This window comes from Rhinichthys klamathensis, unplaced genomic scaffold (genome assembly GCF_029890125.1).
Source record: "Rhinichthys klamathensis goyatoka isolate OS25496 unplaced genomic scaffold, OSU_Roscu_1.1 h1tg000270l_1, whole genome shotgun sequence".
Classification (NCBI taxonomy): Eukaryota; Metazoa; Chordata; class Actinopteri; order Cypriniformes; family Leuciscidae; genus Rhinichthys; species Rhinichthys klamathensis.
This window is the reverse complement of record NW_026606790.1, coordinates 2,002,299-2,025,274: the sequence shown is the minus strand read 5'-3', so window position 1 is coordinate 2,025,274 and position 22,976 is coordinate 2,002,299. Positions and strand designations below refer to the sequence as shown.

Genomic DNA, 22,976 nt, shown 5'->3' with positions numbered 1-22,976 from the left:
GGTATTTATATAAATAGCATATTTTATTTTCTATTAATTCTGTATTGCTTAAATGTTATATCCACTTTTAAAAATGCATTTAAACGCCCTCTGTCTAAAAAAAAAGTGTTATATCAAAATATTTTATATCAACTATATTTCAATAACTAAAATTGTCAAAGTTTTTCCAAATGTATTTAAACGACCTCTTTCCAAAAAAAAAAAAGTCTTTCAAGAATGCAAAACTACTAAAGCTTTTTATACAAATGATATTCTTTTATAAATTTATAAAATATATTATTTTATAATTAAATTTGATTTTCCATTGCACAGTTATCATTTATATTCTACATCTGTTATGTTTCAATAATATGTAAAGGTCCTGTTTATTTCAAGATTTTATTTTAGATTTATTTCCATTTTGAAACATATTTTGCTTACTCCGATCCTGTAGGTGGCGGTAGATCGCAACACACCCATGCATTATAGCGGTAAGTGACTCTGCAGAAGAAGAAAGCAGAAACTGTCATGGTGGCCTCCTGAACAGACCGAAGAATGTTTGCCCTTTCTTTTAGTCGCCTGTTATTACAGGCTTTTCCCAAACAACCAGTCACCCCTAGGGCTACAGGTATCTTTGCAACACTTTTTTTTCGTAATAATTTTATATGCAAAATGATTTCCAGGACAGCTAACGTTAGTTATTCTCTTACTCATAGGACAAGTACATTTTCGTAAGCACTCTAATGAGAAGCCCACCGCTTCTTTATCAGTAGTAGACTTATTATTGAATAATGTGATTAACATAGACGTTAAAGCAAGATATAAGATACTGTCCTGATCTGTTTAACAAAATTTGATGCATGGCAGCATGTATGAATGTTTCATTTAATCTGTTCCAGCTCAATGCATCAGAAGTCTGAAAACATCTCAACAAGATCCACTTGAGAAAGATGATATGGCAAGCTTTTTTTTTTATAAGTGTTTCTGTCGGAAACTTGAATTGATGTTTTCTAGAACCATCTGAATAATTATTTGCACTAACATTGCAAAATTATGTATTATCCAGCCTATCAAAATGGAAAACCCATACAAGCAACCCCCTAAAACTTGCATCCTCTGCAATATAACTGTAGACTTCAAAAACGTTCAGGTTGGTAAAACGAACAGGAATATGAATACTTCTCTATATTTGTATTGTCATAATAATGAAAGCACTCTTTTGGCAATCTTTCTCCAGCTGTTGTCCCAGTTCATTTCACCACACACAGGCAGAGTATACGGCAGACATACAACAGGTGCGAGGTCTATGTGTTCAAATTTTCACTTTAATATTCAAAATAATTGTGATTGAGTAATTCAGGACACCGTAACTCTCTTGCTCACAGGCTTGTGCGGTCGAAAGCAGAAGGAGGTATCAAAAGCAATAAAGAAAGCTCGGTCAATGGGTAAGAATTTATAGCTTCTTTTTTTTTTACTTTGACAATGACGTAAATATGCCTATAGTAAAATGTCCATGGCATGTATATAGTCAAACCAGGATATTTGACTAACAAAGCTTTGTCCTATCCTCAGGTTTTATGTCAGTCACTCTGAAGAATCCCCAGTTTATGAAAGACCCTGATATTTGTGGTATCAAACACTTTGAATAGCCTCTGTATGAAGACTGTGACTCTGCAGGCCATCTTTGTGTTATTGTTTGTGTAAATCTGTAGTTTGTAAAAACATACCAAATGGTTTAAAAAAAATCTAAACAGTGAAACACAACTGATAATTTGATAAACCAGAAATTCATGTACTACTAAAATGAGAACATTAATAAAACTGATCAATTAAATAATGTGGATTCAACTTTTAATTTTCTAGGGAACATTTACAAACAGAGTTTAAAAAATGATATTAAAGAAAATTTTCGCATATCAAGATAAAGGTAACCTCCTGGTATAAAATGTGTAATGCTTTCCAGTCATGACTAGATTGATTTACAAATAAGAACATGCTTAGTTTTACCCTTTAAAAGACAGGAGAGTTACTTCTGCTCTGTCCATTCAACTCAATCTCTGTATCTGACCCGCTCTCAGGGGCCGACTCGCTGATATCATTAGTCTTCCTTTTCCTTTTAAGTCTCGGAGGAAAACCAGCAGCGAGGCATTTTTTCCTAAGTCTGGGGGCTGCGTCCTTCCTCCTGGTGAGTTGATTCTCCAGAATCAGAGGCAGCTTGGAGGAAATATCAATGTTATGGTCAGAATTACAGCACAGTTCTAATATGGGGAAGCCCTGAACAGTGAGGGTCTGTGTCCGTAATGAGGGCGCATTGGGGAAGAGAGTTCTCAGAGCTGAGCATAGAGGTATGTTCTCTTTGGGTTCTTCTGGAGAGGCACATTTGTGGGCTGAAATACAATGTTATTCATGAGATTACGATCTGTGATGACAAGCTTAAGTTCATAGTGTGCTAACTGCAAATGATTGGTAGAAAAATCAGGATATTTATGGTATCAAACACTTTGAATAGGTTCTGTATGAAGACTATAAGGGACTGTTTAAACGACACCAATTTCAACTAAAAACGGAAAACTTTTTATGTGTTTTGGAAGCCTGAAAACACAAATAAAATTAAAAAACGATTTCAAATTGCAAGTTTTTGAAAACAATAACGTTTTTGTCTCCGTGGAAACGTGTAGTTTTTCTGTGACATTTCCAACTACTGACCTGGCACGCATAATACAGCGCTTTTGTCATTTTTGCGGATCCATGTGAACGTGGATCATTTTGACAACATTGTCGTCTGTACGCGAAAAACTATTCTGCTTTTAGTACATCGTTGTTGTGTAAACACCCTTAATATGCAAGTTTTTTTATAAAATTAAACTCATAATAATCTGATAAAACATAAATTAATGTAGTATTACTATAATGACAGCATGAATAATATTCATCAATTAAATAAAAAAAATAGGCTACATTACAACAAGATCTGTATTCAAGCGCACACTAAATCACTGAAGCTCTTTTATGTTTTAAATCTGCCATGGGAAGCCTCAGTTCATAGTGTGTGATTGGCCTTGGAGGCATCAATATAAAGTGTACTAGAAATAAATGATCTTACATTCATTTTTCTCTGAGTGTCTCTTCTGTTTCCCGATTGCCTCCTTTAGCTGTGTAATGTCTTCTTGAAGTTTCTCAACTGCTCTTTCACTCTTCTCCACTTCCTTGCACACTTTCTGTATAAAACAGATAGATATGAAAGTTCATGATTACAGATATTCAAATCACAATGGAGAAACGTTCGCAACTAATGTGAAATGTAGTTACTAACCTGCATTTCTGCTAATAAAGCATCATTCATGTCGCTGACATTTCCGACCTCTTTTAAATCATCCCCTGTGCAGAAGAATTTGGTCCTGGCAGATAAAAAAAATGTATTCATCCCTTCTAAAGAAAAGGCTAGATTTTTATATTTTCTTTAGAAAATGTGAGTGGTGCTTGTCAGAGCAAAACTTTTTGCTTTGCAAGCAAAGTGTTTTAATTGTATTGCTTATGCTCACCAAAGCTGCATTTATTTAATCAAAAATACAGTACAAATAGTAATATTGCAAAATATTATTGCAAATTAAAATAACTTTTCTATTTGAATATATTATAAAATGTAATTTATTCCTGTAATGTCAAAGCTAAATGTTCAGCATCATTACCTCAGTCTTCAGTGTCACATGATCCTTCATAAATCATTCTAATATATTTTAATTTGTTAAAATAGAAAACAAATATTTTTCATAGTAATAATATTTCACGATTGTACTGTATTTTTGATTAAATAAATGCAGCTTTGGTGTGCATTAGGGACAAAAAAATGAATCTTTCCAAACTTTTGGCAGGTACTATATGTGTGTTTGCCTTGGCAAGCACAACTAAACAGCGATTGCAATTACAACTTATTTTCTGAATGTACCTGTGTTGATTAACAGCTTGACTCTGTCCTAAAGATGGACATGTGCCTGACACTCTCCAGTAGTCTTGTTGTTCAAGGTTTCCCAGGTTGCTCACCAAGATGGGGATATTGTTGTACTGGCTGCATGGAGATAATAAATACATTCAATTACCTTAGTTCTCTAAGCTTCAAAGGTCTGGTTATGTCTGTGTGCCAGAGTTGAGAGTATCTCACCTGCTGTGCCATAAGAAAGCAGAGAACTCAAGGCGATGTGTGGAGCCTGAAGCCGTTGCCTGAGAGGGTGTGAGCAACATGAAAACAAGTTCCTGACTGGAGAGAATCTTTCTCATATTCTGATGAATCACTTGTTCCATGAAGGTCATTTGCTGTTTGGTATTTCTTCGTTGTCTATACCACCCAATCACATTCTCCTTGACACGAGTAAATGTGTAGCGAGAAAAACACGATTTGTTAATGCAAATCACGTGTGGATTTATTCAGCAGTAAAAAAAAAATAACCAAATTATTTAGAAAGTGGAAAATACCCTTTTGTAATCTGACAAAATCTGTCTTATTTTCTGCTCACTCACATCGCCAGCATTACCGTAGAAGCTTTCAAGAGGATTGAGGCAATGGTAAAAAGAAGAAAAAAAGTCATCAGTTTTTAAAAACCTCTATATCAGTGGCCAAAAATAGGTAAACTGCTAAATGTAAATAGTAAAACACTGTATACATGTATAAACAATTTTGCAGTTCAAAATATTTGATTATCAGTACATATTTAATCATTTCTTTATAATAAACAATTTTGTACTGTTTTGGCTAACTATTTGATGTCCAAATGTACAATCCAGGCCCTAAAGTAAAACCAGTTAAGAACCACCACTGCTTTATATGAAAATAGGTTTGTGGGAAAATCCTAAACAATTCACTTACCTATGCAGTTTATGACAAGGGATGTGTTTTTGAATATCTGAAAAAGAGAAAACATCATGACTCTAGGGTTTTGTTGTGATGGCTATCATTCGTCATGAGATATTGGTTCCTTCTGAGCACACTTAGTAGAGTCAACTTACTTATAGTGTGTTCAAACTGTATGTGATCAATTTGAGAGTCTGTGATCCTACAGTTCTCCTCTCCTATACTCTCTCCAAGAATAAGACCTTCCTTTAAACATAGTACAAATGTAAATAGAAGTTATGGGACCGAGGGAATGCTTAGCGGACGCAGTTGACTTCTTAGTTTGCTATTTAATGCAAACCCAGTCATATGGTCACATTAGAACCTTATTTGCCACTTACCACATCCGCATCACTGTTCAAATGATGAAACATCAGTGAACTCAACACGAAACCCGATATACGGACAGTTGTGTTGAATTCCTCCATGCTTTTGGAATAAACCGTGAGTTAATTATCGCAACATCATAGTTTTCAGTTAGAGTTACTAGGCTACATGTATAACTTTCTGCGCTCGTAGTTTTCGTTTAGTTGTTCTCTGCGCTCGAAACGACAGTTTACAGCTAAACACTTCTTATGCTGCCACCACGTGGTGCGGAGAAATTCATAACCACATAGATATTTATACGTAGATGCCACATTCGAGCGCCTCATTGCAGTACACAAGATCCAGGGGGCGGAGTTGGATCCAGATCTAAGGGGTGGAGATGAGTGGGATTAGGGGTGGGGTTAGAGATCAGGGGGTGGAGATGGGTAGGATTAGGGGTGGGGTTAGAGATCAGGGGGTGGAGATGGGTAGGATTAGGGGTGGGGTTAGGGATCAGGGGGCGGAGATGGGTAGGATTAGGGGTGGGGTTAGATCAGGGGGTGGAGATGGGTAGGATTAGGGGTGGGGTTAGGGATCAGGGGGCGGAGATGGGTAGGTTTAGGTATGTAAGGAGGGAGGAGATGGATCTGGATCCAACTCCTCCCCCTGGATTTCGTGTTCTGCAGTGAGGACCATCTCACGTCGGCAGCATGGCGAATAGCAATGTATACGTAGAATCACATTTCACCGCTGCAGACACGTAGGCGCGCCCGCCATCTTGCAACGGGCAGCGTGTCGTCAGTAAGAAATTAAGAATCCATGATGCCACAACATAGCGCAGCTTATTGATGTGAAACCGCCGAGATTTTAAATCCCGAAGAAATGGGATAACCTTTCACTGGTAAGAATGTGTTGGTTTGTGTTTTTATAAGTATTAACTCAATATTACATGTGTTTACGTTTTAACTATGGGGACTTTTTACGTCGTGTCAGCTGACGCCTTCGCCTTGTGTTAGTTTAACAGAATCATCTCATGTGGTCTATTTGATATTCATCATACATGCATCTTCTAACTACGTTGCAGACGCTCAGTCAACTTGCTCTCGAATGTTCACTGACCGCTCCAATGTGGCGGACGGCTTACGGCGCCAATGAGGTATCTATCATATGAATCTATTGCTCGACGCACCCACCACCTTGTCGTCACACTCGTGTCACTCACAGTCATGATGCCACAACACTGCGCAGCTTCTGGTTGTGAAACCGCCGAGATTAAAATTCCTGAAGAAATGGGATAACCTTTCACAGGTGAGAATGTGTTGATTTGTGTTTTATGCCTATTAACTCAATATTACTGGTTTTCACTATGGTGCGTTTTAATGTTTTTACTATGGTAACATTTTAATGTCAGGTTAGCTGACGCCTTCGTCCTGTTGTATTGTCAAAATCAGCTGCTGGAGCATTGCAGATATAGATATTCACACATGCGGCATCTAACTTCGGTTGCAGATGCGCAGATAACTTGATCTCGAATGTTCACGGACCTGCGTTAACCGTTCCAATATGGCGGACGGCTTACGTAGAGCGGCCCATAGAAACATCTGCCAATGAGGCATCTATGTATACATATATGAGACACTAGCCTTGAAATGTGTATTTCTCTTTTTTTTCTCTCTCTCTTGTGGTTTTAAGTATATTTTGTTTTGAAGAAAACAACGCTGGTGTTTGTACTTCCCTAAAAGGCTGAGTTGTTTGTGAGTTGTTAAAGTTGTTTATCTATTATTTACTGAAAATGTGTTAGAATAATATAGAATATTCTAATGAGAGATAGAATATGCTTTTTTAAAGAAAACAATCATAAAAAATATCACCTAAAATATTATTGTTTAATATATTTGTAACATTTTATGTCACATACAAATTGCCAATTTTAGTTTCTTTTTATGACCAATAGATTAACTTTAGCGTTTATTAGGGCTGTAAACAACACGATTATGATAAAACAGTTATAAACGTGACACCTTTGTTTTTACCACAAGGAGGCGCTAGTGCATGATTTAACCATATTATGTGTCCGAACTTTGTAACCAGTCACACGGGAACTTTTTCGGACATAGTTTCGGGATTTGGGACACAGTGTATGAAACATCAGCTCCAGACGTCGGGAATGAAGAATTGAATGTTATCCTGGTATTGTGAAGGTGTGTGTACTGAGTCTTAACCCTTGTTTGGTTGCTGTTGTTTTACTGTTCATCGTATGCCACGGTGGTTTCTAATAACGGAAAAGAAACAGAAGGACAACTCAAGTTCTCGATGATTACTTCATATGTGCCATTATAGTTCGTCAAACTCATTCAGCAGAATTATAATTAGATAATATTATGTCGTTTAAGGAGCAAGTTAAGGGGGATTCATACATTACGGAGACCCTTGCGTACAGTTTCCGCCTAAATACCATTGTTACAGCACAGCTATGTTAGACACAAATTTCAATAACAAGTAAAAAAAAAAAAGTTACTACAGATAGAAACCATAAATGTCATAAAAAATTAAATAGAAAAATACCATAATTACTCCAGCTAGCCACAAATATCATATCTAAACATAATACAGCTGTTAGCCACAGATGTAAAAAAAAAAAAAAAAAAAAAAAAAAAAAAATGGCACAGCCACAAATAAAATAAAAATAATAAAAGTGACTAACTTACAGCTATTGTTACTCAAATAAACTGGTAGGCCTATTAGCTGCCACTATAATAAAAACTTTAAAGAAAATTATATGAAATAAAATGACAAAAATAGGTTCTTATAAGATGTTTGATTTTACATAATAGTCTAGTTAAGTAAAATCATAACAGATATCTGTGGGAACATATTAATAACTTTAAAAAGTACAATGAACATAATAGGTAGGAACATTGGTTAGATTTGTTTTGTTCTTTTTTTTTTAAATAAGGCAACAAATCAGCTGATATTTTCCACCTGATTGTTTTAAAATTGATTACAGTGCATTTTGTTAAAGTGAACTCTGCAAAAACGGGTCAGGCACATAGACTGTAAAAAAAATAGGTCAGGCTCTGTACAGTAATACAGAAGCAGGCCAACCACATAAAAAAAATTTTTTTTTAAAACCCAGACCAGAGACAGTATTAACACATTGATTACAACATGGCCTTTTAAACAAGCACCACCTCTGTTTTGGCTTTTACCTTCACCCATTTAAGCAGATGGCCTGAGCCCAGAGCCCAGTCCCATAGACTGACAGGAAGGAGAGCAGAGAGATGGAAGGTACTTGGGACGTCGCACTTGTTCTCTTCCAGGTGTGGCTATCCATAGTAGTGGGCCTCATCATGTTACCTGCCATGTTTGGCGTCTCCCTGGGGTTCACAGATATCTACATCAAGGTTCTGGTTAAGATACTAGAGGTAAAGGCTATAAGTCATTTCTAAAGACATATGACTATTAATTGCTTTCCATGCCTGATATAATATTTCAATTAATTGTAGTTGCAAACTTGGAAAGCTTTTTTACTTTCTTTAGACATGACAGAAGTCGATGATGCCAAGATAAACTTGCAAAAGAGGGTCAAAAGGCATGAAATCCAAATAAATGTAATTTTCAGGGGTTTTGTTTTTAGTATTTATTTCAGAGGAAGACATTGCACTTTGACTTGTGGCTGTAGAAAGCATTGTGTTAAAGGTTACCCATAAATAACTTATGTCCTGTTTAGTGGGCGACTCTCAGGATCCAACGAGGACAGAAGGAACAGCCAACACTGCCATCACAGTCAGCCAACGGTGAGTGAGGGTGTCTGTCAAGGAAAAATATTTATGACTATGAGACTATCATGTGCATAAAACACAAGCATTTGATTTCAAGAAAACGTCATGTGAAGGCTAGCCATGGCTTCCTCTTTGGTGTTTTTGATGCTGCATATTACACAATCATAAAAATGTGTGGATTAATTTGCTCCCTTTTGTTTGTCTTATTTAATTATTCATTGCTCATATTTATAAGTCTTAGTTGAAGTTAACTCTCTGTATACGAAAATAATGTTTTAAATGCTTTTCTTATTTATTGGCCTGATGCCTGTCATTCATGGTCTGTTGAACACGCTGTGTTTGGTATTGCAGCAAGTGATGGATTTCATAATTTCAGTTGATCTTATTTATGACCTTTACCCGGTCTCAGGCAGGGTATTTTCGCTGATGAACTGTATGAATCCTGATCTCAGGACACACATGAAATCATACTTACATTAGAAATCATACTTGCTCCAGAAAATAAAGAAAGTAAAGTATATAGCAGCAACTGTGTCACAAAAGCATTGTGTGCTCATGTGGGATCCTCAAGAAAAGAACTCATTTCAAATGTCTTCTCAGGGATAATCGAAAAAGAGGACGGTTCTATGGAGGAGGAGATCGAAGAACTGCGACGGTCCCATCCCAAAAATCTGGCGGGGGGAGACTTCACTCTATGTGATGTCTTCTATTTCTGTAAGAACGGCATTGAAAACATTGTCGAGGATCAGGTGACTCAGCGCTTCACGTCGGAGGAACTGGCTTCCTGGAACCTTCTCACACGAACCAACAACAACTTTCGCTACATCAGTGTGCGGCTCACCATCATATGGGGCCTGGGAGTTTTTATACGTTACTGTATTTTATTACCTCTCAGGTGAGCTTGGACTTGTATTTCACTCATTAAGTGACATAAATTAATCAAATATGCATTATAATTATCAAAAGTGACAAAGACATTTACGTTGTTGCAAAAGGTTATTTTTACTTTCATCGAAGGTCACTTTCTATTCATCAAATAATCCAGAAAAAAAATGATTACAGTCCCAAAAAAAATATTAAGCAGCACAACAGTTTTCAGCAGAATTGTTTGAACACCAAATCAGCATATCAGAATGATTTATGTAGGATCATGTGACACTGAAGACTGGAGTAATGATGCCCAAAATTCAGCTTTGACATCACAGGAATAAACTACATTTTAAAATATATTAAAATGCTGGTGAGCATAAGAGACTTCAAAACATAAAAAAAACGTATATAAAGACTTCAAAACATTAAAAAATTGTATATACAGTATATATATATATATATACACTCACCGGCCACTTTATTAGGTACCCCATGCTAGTAACGGGTTGGACCCCCTTTTGCCTTCAGAACTGCCTCAATTCTTCGTGGCATAGATTCAACAAGGTGCTGGAAGCATTCCTCAGGGAGTTTGGTCCATATTGACATGATGGCATCACACAGTTGCCGCAGATTTGTCGGCTGCACATCCATGATGCGAATCTCCCGTTCCACCACATCCCAAAGATGCTCTATTGGGTTGAGATCTGGTGACTGTGGAGGCCATTTTAGTACAGTGAACTCATTGTCATGTTCAAGAAACCAATTTGAAATGATTAGAGCTTTGTGACATGGTGGAAGTAGCCATCAGAGGATGGGACATGGTGGCCATAAAGGGATGGACATGGTCAGAAACAATGCTCAGGTAGGCCGTGGCATTTAAACGATGCCCAATTGGCACTAAGGGGCCTAAAGTGTGCCAGGAAAACATCCCCCACACCATTACACCACCATCACCAGCCTGCACAGTGGTAACAAGGCATGATGGTTCCATGTTCTCATTCTGTTTACGCCAAATTCTGACTCTAACATCTGAATGTCTCCACAGAAATCGAGACTCATCAGACCAGGCAACATTTTTCCAGTCTTCAACTGTTCAATTTTGGTGAGCTCTTGCAAATTGTAGCCTCTTTTTCCTATTTGTAGTGGAGATGAGTGGTACCCGGTGGAGTCTTCTGCTGTTGTAGCCCATCCGCCTCAAGGTTGTGCGTGTTGTGGCTTCACAAATGCTTTACAACCTCGGTTGTAACGAGTGGTTATTTCAGTCACTGTTGCCCTTCTATCAGCTCGAACCAGTCTGGCCATTCTCCTCTGACCTCTGGCATCAACAAGGCATTTCCGCCCACAGAACTGCCGCTCACTGGATGTTTTTTCTTTTTCGGACCATTCTCTGTAAACCCTAGAGATGGTTGTGCGTGAAAATCCCAGTAGATTAGCAGTTTCTGAAATACTCAGACCAGCCCTTCTGGCACCAACAATCATGCCACGTTCAAAGTCACTCAAATCAACTTTCTTCCCCATACTGATGCTCGGTTTGAACTGCAGGAGATTGTCTTGACCATGTCTACATGCCTAAATGCACTGAGTTGCCGCCATGTGATTGGCTGCTTAGAAATTAAGTGTTAACGAGCAGTTGGACAGGTGTACCTAATAAAGTGGCCGGTGAGTGTATATCATTACACTTAAGCACATTTCCCACCTTCTCATTCTCATTATTGTGACCTGGCCATGTTTTTTTGTGATTCATCCATATGTATATGAATCATATTATTGCTCTGTCATAGGATCACTTTGGCTGCTATTGGATTGAGCTGGTTGGTGATAGGAACTACTCTTGTTGGACTGCTTCCTAACAGCAAGTAATTAATATTGCATGCCATAATTACAGTAATTATACCATATTCTCTTGTCCTCCGTTTATGGACTGACTGAATAAGATATGTTCAACTTGAACAAAAGTATTTTCAAATATGTTTGTTATATATGGATGGAATGATATTTTAATATTTTTTTGACTGAGTCTGAAGAAGCATTTCTTAAAGGGAAGGGTTTGTGTCTCTTTCAGTGCGAAGAACTGGCTCAGTGATTTGGTTCACATTACATGCTACAGAATATGTGCCAGAGGCCTGTCTGCAACCATCCGCTATCATAATAAGTGAGTCACTGCTACTTTTTTTATCCCAGTCGTTCCACTTTGATTGTCGTCTCACTGTTTTCAGTTTCCCCTTGCTTCTCGAGTAGCCTGGCTAACGTCAGACCACGTCTCATTGAGAATAAAATCGCGCTGCGCAAAGGCAGCATGGGGAAACCCAGGCTACTTCTCGAGTGTTTTTCTCCAGCATTCTCCCTAGCATGCTAACATAAAACACATACACAAACTGGTCACGAAAACAGTGGCGTACATCAAATATCATTTACTGTGGACTTTATTATATCTGTTTTTGCATTTTGCAACCCTTTTAGAAAGTAAAACATGTCAAAGTAACTAAATAAATAAAAGAAGCTAAAGGACAACTGCTGTGGATACAAGCAATTCAGCGACAAGATAGGAGTTTTAGTTAGAATCTCTAGAAATTACAGTGGCTTACAGTGTATTTGCTGAGATGGATAAGGTGGTCGTTATTATGTCTCATCGTCATTCTCGGCCATGCATACACATCTTTTTCTTTATAACACTCCCTAATATAGTCAAATGACCATTGTTTCTTATATTTGTCTCATGGGATGCATAACAGAGAGAATCGTCCAAAAAAAGGAGGTATCTGTGTGGCCAACCACACCTCCCCGATTGACATTGTCATTCTGGCGAACGATGGATGTTATGCTATGGTGAGTCACGCTGACTTTATCAGATGTGTGACATTGTGTGTCTGTAGAGGTCTCAGGTGTCCTTAACTCAGTTTTATTCTCCTCAGGTAGGTCAAGTTCATGGAGGCCTCTTGGGGGTCATTCAGAGGTCAATAGTGCGATCCTGTCCTCATGTTTGGTTTGAGAGATCAGAGATGAAAGATCGCCATGCGGTTGCCAAAAGGTGACAAAGTGTGTATTTATTAGTCTGTCGGAGTTGTTATGTCCTCGCTTAGAACATAAAGCCTTAGTTTTGCTTTTCCCGCAGGTTGAAAGACCATATCGCTGATAAAACTAAGCTGCCAATCCTGATCTTCCCAGAGGGTACAAGTTATATTCATGTGTCCTTCTGCTTATAGTAAAGCATTAATTATGCAGTAAATCTACTATAAAAGAAAGTATCAAAAATCATAGTATGCGTATTTAATTTATATATACAAATTTCACATATTTATTTGAATATATCTCTATGCCATTTGTTATCCTATTCCCAAACTCCCTATGCTCTGTCTTTGTGTTCATTTTAGGAACTTGCATTAATAATACATCAGTCATGATGTTCAAGAAGGGAAGCTTTGAAATAGGTGGAACTATATACCCAGTTGCAATCAAGGTATCGAGTGCTAACAAGCCAGTGTTTTCCTACAGGCACCCTCTGAAAGGGACACACCTCATGTACTTCTCTCTTTCAGTATGACCCTCAGTTTGGAGATGCCTTCTGGAACAGTGCCAAGTATAACATGGTGAGCTACATCCTCAGAATGATGACAAGCTGGGCCATTGTGTGCAACGTGTGGTACCTCCCACCTATGACTCGACAGGTAAGCAGAAACATCTATCTCTGTCTGTCTGTCCGTCCGTCCTATGTAAGGTTCCACGAATGCTGGAGCCTAAGCAGAAACATTTATTTTATTCATTGATTTATATTTCAAAACTGTTTAAAAGCATCCCAGAATGCATCAGGTAGAGCTGCACGATTCTGGGTAAATTGAGAATCACGATTTTTTTGTTTCAAACAAAGATCACAATTCTCCCACGATTCTGTACAGACAACTAAACAAAATGATATGTAATTTATTAGAAGTTCTGACAAAATGTTAATTGCTGCAGTCTATTTTAAATATTTAATTAATTTGAATGAATTATTTTGAAAAAATCGGTTTGGATGTCTCATTGTTTCATTGCTGGATGAATCAGCCCTTTTGAACAAATCTCTTAAATGAATGATTCAATGACAAATACATTTTTTAACAGTCACTTTTTTGACACCCAGTGGCGTTACTATGTAATCTATACAATCGTTATTTGAAGCGCCAATTTACTTTCAAAAGGTGATTTGCTCTATTTTGATCACTGCTTATATAGACATCAGTGTTTATATCTGACCTTTAAACTTTTATCCCAGTACTTGTATGCTAATTTTAATATTTGGAACACAGAAGCAACGATTCTGTGTAGTTGAAAATACTGTTTGTGAAGACGTTTTTTTGCCTATACATGACAACTGCTCTCTGGCTCAGCGGCAGCGCGAACACTGATTTGAATGTTCCACTGTGATTTTGTCAAATGTTTAAAGGTATTGTAGGTAGGAATTTTATAAAAAACTTGTTTCCAAATTTGTTTAAACTTTCTGTATATATCAATGCATAATTAAAATGTAAGTACTCTGAAAAAGAAAGTATAAAAATAAAGTGTCTGTAGACCTCTCACGACTGTTTTAAAGACAGCTCATTATTTCCATTCACTCCACCCTCTCCCTTCTGGGCTCCTTCCAAAGCCACGCCCCAAAAACACATGAATGCGCGACTCCGACCGCTGAGCTGAAGACGCATTATTTACCTGAGACGAGCGGAGAGGAAGGAGCGCAGTGCATGTAGTGACATCATGTCAGAATCACATGTAATAAAAAAATCATTATGAAGATAAACAAATAAGATGTATTTTAGTACTCACTATCAAGCTAGCATATTGATATTGGTAAAGTTTAAAATATATATTGATTCGCTAACGAGCTAGTTATCTATAAGGCAAAGCTAAAAACAGGTTGCATGGTACACGTTTTTCCATTGCCATCATTTACACTGTGATGAAGATGAATTTCGTGTAACATTCATAACATACCGTATATGGTGTTCTGCATGTAAGAGTTTCCATGATGAAAGCATTGTTGACTCTGATGAGGACTACACTCCAGAGACAAGTACCGCATCGTCAGCTCGAGGACAGATCCAGGGTCGTCACAAGGCGTCACTTTTCATCCCCTTGAGGTCTCTCAGTTCTCGCCATCGCTGGAAAGCCACACCGATATTGACACGCGTTTTATTTCGTTGTTTATCCAAAGACTTTTTGTTCATTACCTTTTCTAGTAACGTTACTGTGTTCCTTTTTTTTTTTTGCCTGGTTAAGGTTTGCCTTCGCGAACTGCATTGTGAATTTTGATTGGTCTTTCTCTGCCATTGTTTTGCTATTCCTAGGTTCCGTGCCTCTTGAATTCCTCAAATCAAACGGGTACGCGCAAGTGGGCAGGTCCTGTGTGGCAAAAGGGTGGTTGCCATGGTTGCGAGAGAGTGACAGTCGCCTAAGCCAATCCTTTATTTCGTCCCGGAAGGAAATAATGAGCTGTGTTTAGTGCAGATTAAACGGTCTAGAGTCACTCGATTTTTATACTCTTTTATCAGAGTACTTACATTTTAATTATGCATTTATATATACAGAAAGTTTAAACAAATTTGGGAAAAAGTTTTTTATAAAATTCCTACCTACAATACCTTTAATTGACACACACTAAGGCGAACTGTTGTCACTAGAAATTAGATCACGTGGGTGTTTGAGTCGAGATTGCGATCTTTTAACGATTAATCGTGCAGCTTCAGAGCATGCAGAACTGTATTATAAGCACAGGGTGACAATTGCCCACTTTGATTGTGTTATTTCTTGTTATTTCAATTACTTTTATGAGCATTTCAGGTCTATATAAACTTTTAACTGGTAGAGCCTTGGTTCCTTTATTTCATTGTATCTGAATATGTATTTTGTAGGATGGAGAGGATGCTGTTCATTTTGCTAACAGAGTAAAATCAGCAATTGCATATCAGGGAGGACTGGTGGATTTGTCCTGGTAAGAATATACACTTATTTTTTAAATAAATTAAATATGCATATTTTATTATTTAATTTATTTTTGCTTTCTCTGGAGAAAACATTATTCATTATTTATTCATAATATTTAAATGTCCATTAAAGTTTTTAGCACTAGTGTAAGGATGATTAATATGAGTGGCAATATAATCTCAAAATGATCAACTATTAGCCTGGCAAGTCACAAATTGCTATAGATTTGCTATAGATTAAAGTATTATTATGTTCCAGGGATGGAGGACTGAAGAGAGCAAAGGTCAAGGAGTCATACAAGGAGGAGCAACAGAAGATGTACAGCAGTATGATCGTAGGCTCGGACTCTTGCGAAGCCTTTGCTGATCCCATGTAAATTTCAGCTCACACTATTTATGAACTTGATCTGAAAGTAAGAAACACATCTAGCTCAGCCACCGGAAAAAAAAATAGGCTCAGTCCCGCTGCTGTGCAATGTTGCTCTTTTTGATTCAGCTTTTTTTTTTTTTACTGGAAAATATATTCTTGAGATCTGAACTTTTCCTTTTTTGTGTACATAAATCTTAACAAATTGTTGATACATAGCTACAATACTCGCTGAAACGCGTTAGATTTTCACCTTGTTCTCAATCATTGTTGGGTTCTAGTCCCCCCCACAATACAGTGTATAGATTTGCATGTTAAAATATTCACTTTGTGCATGTTCACATTTTATTCCTGTTACATGATTTCTTAAAGCTCTTTCAGAATGTGAGCTGCACACACTTTTCTCAGGTCCAGTGGGCTGTTCATGTGTGGACACTAGAGGTCACTGTTACCAAACATTTGAGCCACATCAAGACAGCTCACTATCATGATTGTCTTTCCTAATAAAATAATGAAATGAAACATTCATCTTTCAAAGCATTAATCATTTTCATTGAGACGATATTTAGCAGTCAACCTGTAATATTCACAAAGTACATAATGTGAGCAAAACCTGTGTAGAATGTAACAAGCACATAAAATATACAATAATTACATTAAGCCTGCGGGCACTTTTCAGGCCTCTGCGAAAAGGCAGATCTGTCTCCCTTGTGTCAATTAGTGATGGGTGATGCACAAAGCACCATTGAGCTTTAATTGCACGAGCACCAGCTCATTTTACTTAGAGCTCCATTGAAACGTCTGCCATTATAAAGTCATTAGGCGCTAACATTTTGCTACGGAAAGTCGACAAAGTTTCCCAGCACGGGGGAAAGGAGAGGGTGCAGTCACGGTACATTCAAAGAGGAGACGGTGAGCAATATGTGCTTACTTCGATGGCAGTTTAATAAAGAAAGCATAGAGTGTGAAATAGAACATAGTTATTCTCTGGCACAGAGGGCTGAAGCAGGCTTAGCTGTCCCTCGCTCGCTCTCTCTCTCTCTCTCTCTCTGACCGACCGCACATCCCCAGACGATCCTCCAGCCCCCGCCGCGAAAAGCAGCAGCGGGCTTTAATAACAGTCCTGCAACTTAAATTGCTTGAACAGAAATGTTTGTTCTCCCCTAACAGGATTGTAAATTATTAATCGGATCTGAAGCCGATTTTATAACCTGATTGTTGAGGTGGGATTCTCCACGAGCAGTGCTCTGGCACACCATTTACTGTGATGTATGTGTCTGCACATCTTTATATCCAATTTAATGTGATTCGGATAGATTTCAAAGCGACATCATAAAAAGCATGGAAGTGACCCCGGCAGAGCCTCGAATGTAGACTCTGTGCGACAGGCGGCCACGTCTCTGTATTTTGATTCGATTTTCCCGATTTCTGTTTTTACCCAGATGTGATCTATACAAATGTAATGCCAGGACACTCAGTAAATATGAATAAATCACTAAATTAGATCATTTTCCTGGAGAATGTAGTTCAAGCTGGACATCATTTTAAATCACAGTTTGCCTGGAACTGACTTGCTTACCTAATCAGAAGGGTAAATGACCTCGCTTTTGCCGAGGACCTGCCATTAGTTAGAGCCGAATGTTTTTTAAATACATTGTTCTACCATCCTTTCTGAGACTCGAGTGGACCTCCTACACTAATGCATGAGATCTTGAGGTACAATATGTCTCTGAGGGAAAAATCAATAGAGGAATACTGGAAGAAGTCTCTGCAGACTCTCTTTTCTCGAAAAGCTCGGCACCTCACTAGGAGTTTTAGTGTTCGAATGTTCTCAAACACAACCCTATTAAATATAGTCAGTTTTATGATCAAACCTGGACAAATAAAACATTACTCAAGGTTTGAAAGCATCTGCTAATTTATAGTGGTTGCTTATGCCTTTCTTTACAGTTTAACTGCATAATTTACCTTATTTAGACAATTAAGTAGCAGTTTTAATCCTGTTTGCATGCCATATTTTTTGTTTATTTGAGCAGTGCACTTAACAATTGATGCTTCTTTGCTTGTTTCCAGCCAGACTGAAAAAATTGGATTACCAAAAACATATACGGTCCAAATGAAAAGGCTGGCTGAGGAGAGGAAAAATAATACAATGAAAGAAGTTTGCTCGGCTTTTGTCATGGTCTTAGACATGTCCTCTCCTCGACCATAGCTGGAACCAAATGATGTGCATGATGCCTTAACATGGTACACTGTGAATCTGGGGGGGGGAAAAGGCTTCCTGCATGTTCCTTTGATTTTATAACTTTATAATTTAACTTTAAGTTCAAAATAACGTGTGATTCAACAGGTGAGTTATGCACTTGATCCATCCAGCAGATGTCAATATGCTTGTAATGGTTTATCAACACCGTCTACTGTATATCGGCAGCGTACAAGAAGAAAAATCATAGGCCCAACTCATTTGCAATTCTACCTGATTAACATACCTTAATGAAATAGACTATAATTGGACCACATTGATTTTTTTTCCCTTTTTGATTGAGCTAAAATGGAGTTGGAAGTTCTTTGAGCCCGAGAGCTGATTGATCTGCTGCGAGATTCAAGACTATTCAGTTTGAAAAATAATTAAGTTCTTATAATCAGCTGGAATTTTTATACAGCATCATTGCTCAAGTCAAATCTTTTATTTCAGGTCTATTTATAAGTTTCCAAAACAAAAGACATAGAACCAAGCAGGTACAAATGATGCAAGTAATCAGATTACTTTTTTCAAGTAACTAGTAAAGCAAAGCATTATTTTTACATTTACGACAAAATATCTGAGTTACTTTTTCAAATAAGTAACTCAAGTAACCTTTTTTTCCCATGACACTTCTCTTTAGGTGCAGTGCAGAGGCGTAAACATGGTAGTTAGTTCTACTAAATGTGAGCATGCATTTATCTTCATCGAACTTGGACCAAAACAGATTCAGTATTCCTCAAAATGAATAAAAACAGTGAAATGCAAACTCAGAATTTTACACTGCAAAAAAAGTTGCTGCCTTAAACATTCAAGTTGATTGTACTTAAAAACTTAAGTAATTTCAACTTAATTTACACAAATCTTGTAGGCAACTTTTTTGATCAGTTAGAGATGAAATTACTGAACTTATTTTGATGAGTTAAAGCAATGTAAAAACATTTGCTTTCATAACTTATTGATCATATTTTTTGTGTACTTTTTTTAGGGTGTAACGCAATATTGTAATAGATTACTTTAAAAAGTAACTTTCCACAACACTGGAACCAAGGCTTAAGAATCAAACAAAACTTTAGATGCCATACATTCTTTCACGTGAGGGGTTAAGTATTCAATTGAACTAGTTTTAATATTATGTGTCAGTACTGGGTATTGAAAATAACTTCTAGGACTTTCAAAGAAACCAGACAGGTTTGAAATGATTCAGCTCAAGTAACAAGATCATAAATTGTTTGCTTTCTGTGCGTATGTATGTTTCTCTTTTTATGGAGAGGGAGGCAGAATTTCACCTTGAATGCGAGAGCTGTCGCGGTTCACCGTTCCAGGCGTTTTACCCTTTACTGTGATTGCTTTTGTTTTTCGGGTCAGCTCTCATCTATGCCTGCAACTTTTCCAATTTATCAGGACTTGTTATATGAAGACAAAAGCTACAGTCGGACGGCAGAGCAGGCGGATTGAACACGGAGCCATTTAAGAAACAGCAACAACGATCCGGAGTGGCACACGTTCATGCTTGGTGAGCAGTGCTTATAATCACACCTCCGTGAAACACACTGTGCAAGTTCATCAAATGAATAATGAAATAATGGTTGTGGTCCATTAATAGAAAATTATCCTGCCTCATGATTAATTGCATTAAACTTATGAAAGTGTGTTTTTTCTACAAATCAAAGGCGGGAAATGATGGATGATGAAGAGGCATGATGAATGAAGAAAGGCTGTGAACTAAATTGAAAGTGTACTCATCCGTTCTCCGCTCAAAACTAATGATGAATTGACCGTGTCACATTGAACAATACACATTGAGCTTTAAACATAATCCCTGTTTGAAAGCAGACACGGCCACAGCAGGCACTGGTCTTGAATCACAGTTGTACTGGACAGCATGCAAAAGATTTCTCTTCTTTTTCTGATTATTGATGTTATTTCTCTTTAATTTAAAGTCAACAGGACTGATTGAACATTTTAATATGAATGATATATTAATATATCAATATAACAGATTATCAAGTAATTATTTTTATGAATGCATTAAAAAGTATTGCCCAAATATAAGCTTGAAATGACCTGCATTTTGGGGTCAAGCCAATAATCCCTGTAAACTGCTCAAAAACATACTAAATAATGTTTTAGGAAAGTCTAAAAACACAAAAAGACTTTGTGTTAGAGTTAGAAAATAATATCCCAGTATAAAAAAAAAATTAAGTCAAAGGAAATTATGTTTGGAAGGGGTTATGGGTGGTTGATGATCCATGGCCATTATTAGTTATGAATTATGATATTAATAACCCTTGTTTAAAACTTTTTCTATTATACTTATCTGTTTTGATTACCCTTTGTCAGTTCCCTAAATCTGACTCTTTGTATCGGTTTACAAAGGAAGATGGGAAAGGCAAAAGAAGACAGAAAATAAACAGATTGTTTTTTTTCTTCATATTGCAAAAAAATAGACTAATTGACAAACTGCCAAAGTTACAGATGATCAAATCCATATTAAGACAGCATCTGGCCAGGCTCCAGGCAACATTGTGTATTGTAAATAATATTGCCATCTGTGAGGTGCCGACAGTTGGGAATTAAGAAATTACATGATTGTAATTAATGTTGAGAAGATAAAAGACGTAGAGTGTGCATAAAAGTTCCTCTCCTTGTTTGGTTGATTGCCTGCCGTCATGTGACCAATCGAGAGCCATTCTTAAACTCTCAAACTAATCAATGTGAAATTCAGTGCTTGACATTGAAGGAGTGCATTAAAGTGCAAACCAAGCATATGCACTATTGTATTAAATATTACATTGTATTAAAAGTTTATCTATTTAAATATGAAATATTTCTTCAATATACACTAACACCCTTCAAAAGTTTGTGGTTGGTAAGATTTTTAAATGTTTCTGATATCTTATGCTCATCAAATATAGTGAAATATTATAACAATTTAAAATACCTGTCATCTATTTTAACATATTTTAAAATGTAATTTATTCCTGTGATGGCAAAACTGAATTTTCAGCATCATTACTCCAGTCTTCAGTGTCACATGATTTGGTGCTCTAGAAACATTTCTTATTATGATCAATGTTGAAAACAGTTGTTCTGCTTATTATGTGAAAACCAGGATTCATAGAGGATATTTTATTTAGCATGTATTCACACTGCAATGATGTGTTTTTCCATTTCACATCCAAACACAAAGGCCCTTGTTAGGTCACAGAGAGACAATGATGGCAGTCACACTATGTACTTCTTGCACCAGGCCCAACTGCTGATATTGAAATGCACCGCTTCAATTTCATCTCCAAAGAGAGAGAAAAAAATGAAAACTATATCAGCTCAGTGAAGCTGCACGCTGCAAGTTCACACAGAAATGAATATTCTCTTTAATTTGTCGGGCTGCGACGGGTTTGGAGCCCCCAAGACAATGTTGATGGATGATGTTTTAATGCTGCTGAATGTTATTTTTACCGAACAGGGAAAACGATGAATTTTTACTTCATTGGCAATGATCGTGCCCTACACATAAAAGTGTGGCAGGCGAGCGTCGCCCATGAATAAGCACCTCTCGCAGCAGATGTTACTTCGCTGAAAGCAATTCTTCAGATAAGATTTGCAGAAGATTAATTGTGTACAGCTGTTTCATGGCCCGGTGCAATCTTAATACATTTATGATAAGTTTAAAAGCTCACTAGACGCAGCAGACGCTCCCAAGTGAGACTGCACGGAGAAAGGCGAGCTTTATTCCCACATCTGGATTCATATCCTCCATCATATTCATTATTGCCTTTGTGCCAGCCGACGACGGCAGCGCGGCTTATTATTGTGCAAAGTGCAACAGCGCTCGAGTCCTCTACCCGATTCCTTTATCGCCTCTTTCTTTCTCCTCGCCCCATATTTTCTATTTTTTCAAGGGGGCAAATTATTCAAATCTGTGCAAATGAGTTGTTTCCATTTCTCGCCCCTCTGGGTGGAAATTGAAAGTGACCCGGGTTGACCTTCCTCCATTAATCGTGGCAAATTGCAGCAAGTGCACAATCCGGATCATAGTAATTGTACAGGGGCCCCCAATGACTCATTAATGAGGGAGATATGACCCAGCTGGATTCTCTCACTCGCACTAGTTAAGAACAATCGTAGTGTTATGACCCAAACCAGGGGTCTTATGAAGTAGCATTTCATTTTTCCAAGGACGAATAATCGGCGTGCTCGGCCTGGTCTGTATGTCAAATGTTCCACGTAAGGAGCCAGTTATTCAAAAGAGGCTTTTGAGGTCCCTGAGTCAAAAGAACAGCGGTGAGAGGATGTGATCTGGCAAATGTTTAACCTGGAAAGATGGCAGATCCCCTGAGGATTGCAGGGATTTTATTTCACCTAGCATAATAAAGGTTGGAAAAACTAACTCAAATATATGGTAATAATGCCATTTTCTGTCAGTCTTCAAACAAATGTAAGCCAAAGCAAATCGCAAAAAAAAGTGAAACTGGATTCTAGCACTGCCACATAAATTCACTCATTTCAATTATTTTTTTTACAATAATGGCGGAATGATTTATAATTAGGACATTTTCATATTATAACAGGTAACTGAACTAAAACC

At 37.4% G+C, this 22,976-nt stretch overlaps 3 protein-coding genes and 1 long non-coding RNA gene across 9 annotated transcripts; 2 read left to right on the top strand and 2 right to left on the bottom strand.

The window, feature by feature from the left end:
- Positions 1–481: 481 nt before the first annotated feature.
- Positions 482–1,701, top strand: mrps18c (mitochondrial ribosomal protein S18C). The gene is made up of 6 exons (XM_056268278.1): positions 482–607; positions 879–937; positions 1,046–1,129; positions 1,217–1,274; positions 1,365–1,424; positions 1,552–1,701. Exons 1-6 carry the CDS (start codon positions 535–537, stop codon positions 1,626–1,628), a joined length of 411 nt encoding a protein of 136 aa, XP_056124253.1. The 5' UTR covers positions 482–534; the 3' UTR covers positions 1,629–1,701.
- abraxas1 (abraxas 1, BRCA1 A complex subunit) lies at positions 1,633–5,424 on the bottom strand. The gene is made up of 9 exons (XM_056268277.1): positions 5,206–5,424; positions 4,981–5,071; positions 4,841–4,877; positions 4,450–4,516; positions 4,139–4,335; positions 3,926–4,045; positions 3,293–3,377; positions 3,083–3,197; positions 1,633–2,366 (listed from the first exon to the last, which is right to left on the bottom strand). The coding sequence occupies exons 1-9, from the start codon at positions 5,290–5,292 to the stop codon at positions 1,990–1,992; spliced, it is 1,176 nt and encodes a 391-aa protein (XP_056124252.1). The 5' UTR covers positions 5,293–5,424; the 3' UTR covers positions 1,633–1,989.
- A 959-nt stretch (positions 5,425–6,383) lies between these two features.
- On the top strand, positions 6,384–16,218 carry gpat3 (glycerol-3-phosphate acyltransferase 3). 6 transcript variants are annotated; one of them, XM_056268251.1, is made up of 13 exons: positions 6,384–6,478; positions 8,398–8,595; positions 8,901–8,967; positions 9,553–9,847; positions 11,604–11,678; positions 11,885–11,974; positions 12,555–12,648; positions 12,735–12,850; positions 12,935–12,990; positions 13,194–13,279; positions 13,359–13,487; positions 15,705–15,784; positions 16,036–16,218. In XM_056268251.1, the coding sequence occupies exons 2-13, from the start codon at positions 8,452–8,454 to the stop codon at positions 16,151–16,153; spliced, it is 1,350 nt and encodes a 449-aa protein (XP_056124226.1). In that variant the 5' UTR covers positions 6,384–6,478; positions 8,398–8,451; the 3' UTR covers positions 16,154–16,218. The 6 variants fall into 6 exon arrangements, with proteins under 6 accessions (XP_056124226.1, XP_056124224.1, XP_056124223.1 ...); XM_056268249.1 differs by having other exon boundaries at positions 6,403–6,478; positions 8,395–8,595; XM_056268248.1 differs by lacking the exon at positions 6,384–6,478 and adding an exon at positions 6,885–6,924 and having other exon boundaries at positions 8,395–8,595.
- Positions 16,219–16,260: 42 nt separating this feature from the next.
- Positions 16,261–16,766, bottom strand: LOC130102265 (uncharacterized). Its single transcript, XR_008809171.1, has 2 exons — positions 16,435–16,766; positions 16,261–16,396 (listed from the first exon to the last, which is right to left on the bottom strand). It is a non-coding gene; the product is annotated as an uncharacterized LOC130102265 (long non-coding RNA).
- Positions 16,767–22,976: the final 6,210 nt, after the last annotated feature.